The sequence below is a fragment of the Tursiops truncatus genome, chromosome 2 (assembly GCF_011762595.2).
Source record: "Tursiops truncatus isolate mTurTru1 chromosome 2, mTurTru1.mat.Y, whole genome shotgun sequence".
NCBI lineage: Eukaryota > Metazoa > Chordata > Mammalia > Artiodactyla > Delphinidae > Tursiops > Tursiops truncatus.
Window position 1 is genome coordinate 100,260,722 of NC_047035.1, and position 8,769 is coordinate 100,269,490.

The 8,769-nt window shown below is 44.2% G+C and overlaps 1 protein-coding gene and 1 long non-coding RNA gene across 18 annotated transcripts in view; one reads left to right on the forward strand and one right to left on the reverse strand.

Annotated features, from left to right (window-relative positions):
* Window positions 1-273, reverse strand: part of LOC109552065 (uncharacterized) — a 90,822-nt gene extending 90,549 nt beyond the window's left edge. For all 17 annotated transcript variants that reach the window (XR_012330150.1, XR_004525183.2, XR_012330151.1 and 14 more), the window contains exon 1: window positions 76-273. This is a non-coding gene — a long non-coding RNA (uncharacterized lncRNA). The remainder of the gene's footprint in view (window positions 1-75) is intronic.
* POLR2M (RNA polymerase II subunit M) lies at window positions 264-8,098 on the forward strand. The gene is made up of 4 exons (XM_004331023.4): window positions 264-510; window positions 2,234-2,881; window positions 5,757-5,961; window positions 7,711-8,098. The coding sequence occupies exons 1-4, from the start codon at window positions 398-400 to the stop codon at window positions 7,855-7,857; spliced, it is 1,113 nt and encodes a 370-aa protein (XP_004331071.1). The 5' UTR covers window positions 264-397; the 3' UTR covers window positions 7,858-8,098.
* Window positions 8,099-8,769: the final 671 nt, after the last annotated feature.

The following is an 8,769-nucleotide window of genomic DNA, read 5'->3' on the forward strand; positions in this document are numbered from 1 at the left end:
GACTGTTACCTGATTAATGTCTGCCCCCCTCCCCGACTCGGTCAACTCCTTAAGGGCAGGGCCCGAAGCACTCACCTAATACTTTCTGAACATAACAGGCGGAGAGCGGATGCACAGGGGAAGAACAAGCGACTCGAAAGCGCGCCTCGCCGGCGTCTGACGTCACTCGGCAACTTCCGTTCCTTCCCACCCCCTCCGGCCACCCCTCCTCCCTGTCCGAGTTTGTTTCCGGCGTTTCAATAAAGCTCGATTCGGCTAGAAGAAGACTGTTCTTCCGGGAAAATGGCGACTCCCGCTCGTTCGCCGGAGTCCCCGCCGGCCGCGGATCCGCCGCCAGCAGCAGGGGCTGCCGAGGACGCCGAGTGCCCGCCGCCTCGCCAGCCTCAGCCCCCGCAGAATGTTCTCGCTGCCCCGCGGCTTCGAGCCCCAAGCTCCCGAGGACTTGGGGCAGCGGAGTTTGTCGGAGCTGCGGGAAATGTTGAAGCGCCAGGAGAGACTTTTGCGCAACGTGTAAGCTTGGGTCCCGCCGAGTCACCGCCGGGCTCCTAGGGTTCAAGCTCCCTGGGACGCGTCCCTCCCCGCCCCCACCCCGATCCCGTCCCTGGAAGGTGACCTTGCTTCAGTCAGGTCCCTTCCAGGCCCACGGGCGAGTGGCCGGCCTACAATCGCAGAGCCGACCGCTTCCAGCCAGGCGCGGGGCGCCTGTGGGGATGGCTTCCTAGCGTTTCAGCTCGTCATCAGCTCCTCGTTGGTTTTACCTAGCTCCTGTGTCGGTTCTCCGAAGGGGGGGATCTGTATCCCAAATCCTTTCTCCTTCCCTCCTCCCCAGTAGTGCCCCAAACATCTAGTCAATTTCATCTGTAGATCCCTATTTTTACAGGAACTGTAGGAAATGGGAAGAGTGGGATAAAAGAGTTGTTTTATTAGGCAAAGAAAGTTTGATTCCCATTCAGCTGGTAGACTTAATAGGTTTTAGCAGAGGATCGGTATAATGAAAATGATTTTTTAGGAAGCTGATTTTAGCAGGTCGGTGCAGGATAGTTTGAAGGAATAAGAGGCAGAAGAGAGTAGGAGGATATTTTCAGAGAGGTTCCCAGTAGGGGAGTTGTAAGAAAGTGAACTAGAAGGGTAGTTGTGGGATTGGGAAAACTTCATCAGGTGTAGGATAATTTGCATATGTAGTCGACAGAGATGGCTGAAGTTTCCAGCCTGTATGGAACACCATTAATAAAAATAGGAAAGTTGGAGGGGAATAGGTCTGAGATTGATTTACCAGAGCTGAGTTGATGGAAGAGTTAATTATATCTGATTAAAAGCTGGAGAAGTGGTCAGGAGGCTCAAGAGAGAGAGAGAGAAGGTTGGGAAAACATGGGCATCGCAACTGGAGACGGATGTTAAGTTAGAATTGGGGGAATGAATGTAGTGTCATAAAGAATAGAGGGCCTGAGATCTAACCCTCCCTTCCCATTTTATTGTATGGCTGAAGAAAAGGAAATCAGAAAAGGAACTTCTGCCACTTAGCAAAAGGGGCAAATGATCACTTGGGGGGCTTCTTACAACTATTTTGACTTGGCGAGAATGGGATTTTAGTCTACAGTGGTGAGTTAACTTTTGGTCTTAGGACCCCTTTTACTCTTAAGACAGCATCCTGAAGAGCTCTTGTGTGTCATATCTACTCATATTTATCATTGTCTTAGGAATTACAAGTGAGAATCTTTAAAACACAAGAATACACAAGCACACATATTCTATTAGCCATGAGAGCAATGATATCATCCATATCATGTGGCCTCTGGCAAACTCCCCTGTACTCATGGTAAGAAAATGAGAGTGAAAATGCCAAATAGTATCTTAGTGTTATTATTAAAATAGTTTTGATCTTGCAGGTCCATCCACCTCCCCTCCCCATGAAGGTCTTGGAGATCACACTTTTAAAAACTGATGATTTGGGGGATGTCTTTTATTAGTATCATGCTTAAAATACTTCTGCAGAAATTCTAATTAGATGAGACAAATGAGGCATATTCCCTATTCTTCCTGCAGCCCCTTCTTTTTGGGGGGTATTTGGATAATGATTCTCTTATTTCATTCCTGTTTTGGGGCAGTTGGAAATTGGATTTTTGACTTAAAGATTGATTCTTCTCCCTTTGAGAATAATGCTTTTTTGTCTGTATATCTCAAGTTTAAAAACACGGCTGTCTCTAATGTATACCTGTTCTTTTCCTTTTGCCAGAAAATTCATTTGCAAATTGCCCGACAAAGGTAAAAAGATCTTAGATTCCGTCGCCAAACTGAAAGCTGCCATTGCAGAACGTGAAGAAGTTAGAGGAAGAAGTGAACTCTTTCATCCCATTAGTGTAGACTGTAAGGAGAGGCAAAAAGCGATTACAGTTGTTGATGGGGACACAGATAAGGCCAGGAATTCTGACCAGATACTTGATACTTCATCACCAGTTCCTGGCTGTTCCTCTGTAGCTAACATCACATCATCTCAGACAACCTCACAACAACAGGGACTGGCACGTCCGACTCTCGGAGGCGATGCTGAGGCCCCTGAGGCTGAACACACAGTGAGCGAACGCCCAGCTTCCAGCATCAGAACTGCCACGCCTTCCTCATCTGCAGCTAGTGAGCCCCTCACTCAGCATCGTGCTTCAAGTCAAGTGGAGGATCATCCTAGCAGCTCGGACGACCTGCTTATTGATAGATTACAAAGGATCACCATTGCAGACCCCGTTGAACACCACTCAGAAGAAAACCAGAGTCCTGAGAACTTGGCCGGCCTTTGCAGTGGGCTGCAGAAGAAGCCTCATTACATGGAAGTGCTAGAAATGCGAGCCAAAAACCCCATGCCCCTACAGCATAAATTTAAAACCAATGTGTAAGTACCATCAGAAGCAGGCTTGTCACAGGAGCATAATGTCTGTTAAACTCAAAAAACTGGGAGAATGCTTTAAGGTCAGTGGACTTGGTGTGAGAACTACTTGTACTTGGGAATGAGGGTATTGTGGAAACAGGGAAACTAGCCTGGCTGGAGTGGAGGATTCATGTTGAAAAATGCTTTAGTTTTTTTAGCCAAATAATTGAAAAGGTCTTCAATGACAGATGGAGTGTTAAATTTCAGGAGACTTCAGCAATGTCTCATATTAAACATGGAGTTAGAGAATTTATTACAGTTTTTTCCAGAACCATTTTCTGGTATGTAGTTCCCCCTTTGACTAGCCTGTAAGCTAAGGGGAAAACAATTGCAGGAGCTGATAGCCTTTCTCAGTAAAAAATATTTGTGTGCTCACTATATGTAAGCAGCAGATGCTGTGGCCGTACAAGAGTAAAGATTCTGCTCCTTATGGAGTTTACGACCTAGATGAGGACTCGCGGCTTACACACTTGGAAGAACGTTAAACTGTATAATAATTTCAGGAGGAAGGGAGCTGAGAAGGGGTTAAAAAAACTGAAAACAGATTTGGGCAGGAGGGGCAAATGAACCCTGCTTCTAAGGTCCTTGTCATAGTTTTGTGTCCGAAATCTTCAGAAAAACAAAAGCTCTTTGCAAAGAGTATTATTTATTTATATGCAAATATAACATTCAAATCAGGGAGTAGATTTATAAGAATGTAACATCAGATACAAAGTCTAACCACTACTGCCTTTCTTTGAAAAACTGAAAGCCTATATAGGTAAAAATACTTAAAACCAATTTTTTTGTTATAGAGACTTTAAAGTTTAGTCCTATCTTACCATTCATTTTTATAACCTCAAAACTATTTCTTCTGCATAGAAAACCAGAATTATGTTACATTAATTTTTAGTTAGGAATAAAAAGTAATCATTGATTATTTGGTCATCTTGTGCGTGGTGAGGTATCTTTCCTCACTTCTAGGGAGGCAGAAGACCAGAAGCATCATCTAGTCAATATATACAACAGAGAAGACAATACACTGATCCTGGTTCTGTTTTATGGTCATTTAGCTGGAAGTGGGAGGAGAGTAAGGGAGTATCAGTGGAGGGTTCCCAAGGGAAGTGTATGAGAGACAGAGACAGAAGTGCAGTTATCAACAGGCTGGGCCTTGGTAAGTCAGGCTGTAGACAAATGGAGGTTGGGAGGTGGGATAAGGGTGTCCTTTGGCTTCTTTTCTACTCTTCCTTTGGCCTCCTACATGCTCCTCTGGATGCTGGAGGCCGCCCATCATCTACTTCTAGTCCAAGTCTTCCCAGAACTTCAGATTTGTGTAGCTGTGAAACCCGACCATGTGGGGGTGATCTGTGGCACCTTAGGTTTACCAGGTACAAAGTAGAACTCATTTCTTCCCAAACTACTTTCTCCCATATTCCCTAAGTCAGTAGTGCCACTACCTTCTTTCTTTCCCTCCTTTCCATACCTGCTAGCCATGGAACCTGACAGTATATTTCCTTGACCTTCAACTCTAATCATTGTTATGTTCATCCTTTCTCCTGTCAAAGTGAAGACTCTCATTGCTCTCTTAGGCTACAGATGTGGTCTGTCCTGGCCTAGTTTTAACGCTACCAGTCCATCCTCTCCACGGCTGCCATAGTGCAGTTTGTAAAATGTAAACCTGAACCTGTTACATAGAATAGAAGTCTTCTCTGTGTACTGGACCCAGCCTACTCCGCCAGCTGTATCTTGCTGCCTTTTCCATTTTCTCCACTTCCAGTGCTTCCTGTGTGCTGCAGCCCTGTCACTCCTCACTCCCTGCTGGGATGCCATCAGGGATCCCATAATTTACATGCCGAATTCTTATTATTCTGAGACTCCTCAAATTGCACACTTTTTTTTTTTTTTTTTTGCGGTACACGGGCCTCTCACTGTTGTGGCCTCTCCCGTGCGGAGCACAGGCTCTGGACGTGCAGGCTCAGTGGCCATGGCTCACGGGCCCAGCCGCTCCGTGGCATGTGAGATCTTCCCGGAGTGGGGCATGAACCCGTGTCCCCTGCATTGGCAGGCGGACTCTCAAGCACTGCGCCACCAGGGAAGCCCTAATTGCACTCTTTTGAAGTGCTTCTGACAACCACCCTGTCTCCTATTACAACTGGCCGTTGCCGCCTTTTTGTTCCAGTGTACCATGTGTGGGCCTATTTTATGGCACCTGTGATATTATACTACACTGAAACTGTTTACAAGTTTATTACCCTCTGCTGGACAGTAAGTCCCTTTGCAAATGTATTTGGGGTTTTTTTTTTGTTTTTTTTCTTTTGTGTTATGCGGGCCTCACACTGCTGTGGCCTCTCCCGTTGCGGAGCACAGGCTCCGGACATGCAGGCTCAGCGGCCATGGCTCACGAGCCCAGCCGCTCCGCAGCATGTGGGATCTTCCCGGACCGGGGCACGAACCCGTGTCCCCTGCATCGGCAGGCGGACTCTCAACCACTGCGCCACCAGGGAAGCCCCTGCAAATGTTTTTGAATGAAGAAAATGAAAACAGACTTCAGCTCAAGTATAAGCTGAAGAGAGAAGGGAAAGGCAAAGAGTCTATCTAAACCTATTATCTGTTAGAGCCACACGTTGTCAAATTACTTGCCAAAAAGGCGCCAATTTAAATATTTCTGTTTTTGAGGTAAATATGTTAAAAAAAAAAGTTTTATTTACACATGTAAATAGTGGTAAAGGGCTTACTATTACTTTTGTAGAAGAATTAATTGCCAAGGTTAAAGGCCACATTTGTGTGTATGAATGTTGCAAATATGTGTCTATGAAAAGGAAGTAGTCTGGTGGTGTAACATAAGTGTTGCTTCCTTCAGCTTACCTTCACATCAACGTGATTCGTTGAGTCCTTGTCAGAGGAGGGGGTCTCCTGTCTCCTCAGAAGAGAGACGGCACAGGGACAGGAAGCATCTCGATGACATCACAGCAGCCCGGCTTCTGCCACTCCACCACATGCCTACACAGCTGCTCTCCACAGAAGAGTCGCTGGCACTTCAGAAACAGCAGAAACAGAGTTATGAGGTATTTAGGATATGACTTGTTTCTTTTCTGCATGTTGGACGCTGCTTGAGTAAGTCAGAATTTACTCCAGGTTGTTCAGGGACAGCGGGATTTAGTAGAAGGGATTAGGTGCTAGAGACATGGTTAGCATCCCATCAGGTCTCAGATGTGTGCCTCTAGCTTGCAGAGTCTCAAGTTTGCTGGAACTGCAGGGAACAGCTACCTGTGACATCAAGGTGGTATTTTCCAGGAAATATGGGGAGACTACTGCAAAATTTCACATCTCTGAAAGCCCAGGCTGTAGGTAGCAGTAGTATCTCTTCTTGGTCTTCCACCTTAAAACACCTATGTGAGAGCTTGTCAGTGGTGGAATCTAATTGGAACCCTGCTAAGAGAATCAAGGAAGTGCGGTTTCCAAGCCCCTTCAATACAGGGAGAGCAGGAGAGGGATGGGGAGGTAGTGGTGTGTTAGGAACAGACAGTTGGGGTCGGATACACAGGCCTGCAGGCCCTTGTAAAGACTGAAGCATCTTCTACTTTTGGTCACTTAATTTTGGATAGCACTTTCTTCAAAGATCTGTGTGTTCTGCATGGAACTTTAAATATGTATGTTACAGTCTGGGTATAAAATAATGGGATGGGAGAAAATTAAGTGTGAGGACCATTGGGAGGAAAGAAAGGGTCTGATATACTTAGATAGTAATAATTAGAGCCTCCAGGAAAATAGCAGCCAAACCTAGTTTTGCTTAGGTAGATTTTAATGGGGTACCATATGTCACTTACTACAAAATTAGGTTGTTATTCTGCCTTGGCTTTCCATAAAAGCTCCGTTGGCATGGATTGGGATTTTCAAGGCACTCCTTTTTAAAAGCCAGTTTTCTTCCTCTCAGTGCATTCAAGTTATTGCCTGGTTGTAACTAAGCATTGAGGAATTATTTTTTAAGTTGTCTATTTGATCCTAAATGCCTGTCCGAAGTTATTTTTAGGTTGAATTAAACCATTCAGTTTGGAATTGGTTTCCTTGGTAGTACTAGTTCCACTTCAGTCCCACCTACCTGTGCTATCCGTGGCCTTAGGGGAGGGACATAAACAAGTTCCAGTGGTTTGGGGGGCAGTCTGAGAAAAGTGAAGAGCCAGAATAGGAATGAGCATTGCCACCTGCCATCAGTCAGTGACGGTGTCTTTGCATGTATAGAAGCACACTGCCAATGTCTAAGACTTACTTAGACTTTTTACTGCATAGTACTTTTCATGGGAGTTAATCTGGAGAGGGATAATCAGTTTTTAGTATTCTTTGATTTTCACTGTGGCATCGAAATGTAACTCTCAAGCCTGGAAGCCATGATTTAATCTAGGAAAGAAGATTCTTCCAGTTGGAGGATCAGTACAGCATTAGTGATTTTTGACATTTGATAGCTCAGATTGTTCTTCAGGGTTGTATATACACATGCACGTGCCCACATATTTGAAAATGTTTTCATGTTTATAACTGTTGTAGTGCTAAGCTGATTCCTCAGTTTCTCATGTAGAGGTGGATATTTCAGTGCACATGGTTTATCAGTGGAAGTCTGTCATCACCACTATAGCAGGCTAGTAGTAGCTCTCCCCAGCCCTGCCATGTAGTGTCTGTGGTAGACACAGAGTGCGGTAGAGAACATGACTGGGCTGGAATGCCCCTTTATTTCCGGTTGTGTTCCAATGACTTCCCATTGAAAAATTGTAGGGAAAAGGTGTGAGTGTATAATTTTTGCTTCATTTTTTGTTTTAAAGGAGATGCAAGCCAAGCTCGCAGCACAAAAATTAGCTGAAAGACTGAATATTAAAATGCAGAGCTATAATCCAGAAGGGGAGTCTTTGAGGAAGTACCAAGAAGTAAGGGATGAAGGCGATGATCAGTCCTCCGATGACGAATTCTGAAGATGGGCATTTGGATCTTCTCCTAAATCTCTGCCTGTTGAGATCTCATTATCTTACATCAAACTTTCTAACAAGTATCAAGATCAGTGTCAGACATGGTTGAGAGAAAGTTTTGTCAAGTTACAACAAGGAAGCTATAAAAATAGCCCACTTTCAGAAGTTAACTTTCATGTGCTTGAAAAGTTTAATATTTGAATATTGTGTTTAATCACATTATATTAAACTTTTGCAGTATGTCGTGTGTTGGTCTGATATTTTAGCATATAGTAGAGCACATTTTTTTCTCTAAGCCAAATGAAAGCAGGTGATTAACTGCTTTTTTCTTTATACTTACCTCTACCAAATAGCATTTATTACATGTCTTTCAGTGAATTATTTAGTTGTCCCAGGCATCACCTAAAATGAATTACGAAAATATAGTTCTCTCCTTTTTTGAGTAATGAAGGGAGCAATCGAGAGAATTTTGTGCATGTTGCATGGGGCTGTTACAGGATTGGATGTGAAATACCAAGGAAGACACTCATAGAAAATGCTTAAAACGTTTGTTTCCTTCTGTCTTCCCTTAGGAAAAATGTTTTCTTTCTTCTGGTTAGGAATAAGGGGTACTTTTAGTTGATGCTGGAGGGTGGATGGTCTTTCTAGGTGACCAGATTTGTCTGGAGTAACATGAGGAACAGGAAGAGTCTAAGATGACTGATGTACGTGAAGGGAGTAGCTGTTCATAGGCCTGGCCTGACTTGACTTCATTGTTCTAACAGATGATAGGTTCAGTTTGATAAGAAAACCAAAAATTTTTTTAAAGCTACCATTGGTTTGTTATCAATATGTTGCTTTTCCACCCCCCCCCCGATGAGGGTTATGTACACTGCAGAAACCTCAATCTCATATATACGCAATTTTAAAGGACGATGG

Excerpts from the sequence above, each read along its gene's own strand:
- POLR2M (XM_004331023.4), top strand. The coding sequence starts at position 398 with ATGTTCTCGCTGCCCCGCGGCTTCGAGCCCCAAGCTCCCGAGGACTTG. Across the intron at positions 511-2,233 it reads GAGAGACTTTTGCGCAACGT|AAAATTCATTTGCAAATTGC; the intron begins GTAAGCTTGGGT and ends TCCTTTTGCCAG. Across the intron at positions 5,962-7,710 it reads AGCAGAAACAGAGTTATGAG|GAGATGCAAGCCAAGCTCGC; the intron begins GTATTTAGGATA and ends TTTGTTTTAAAG.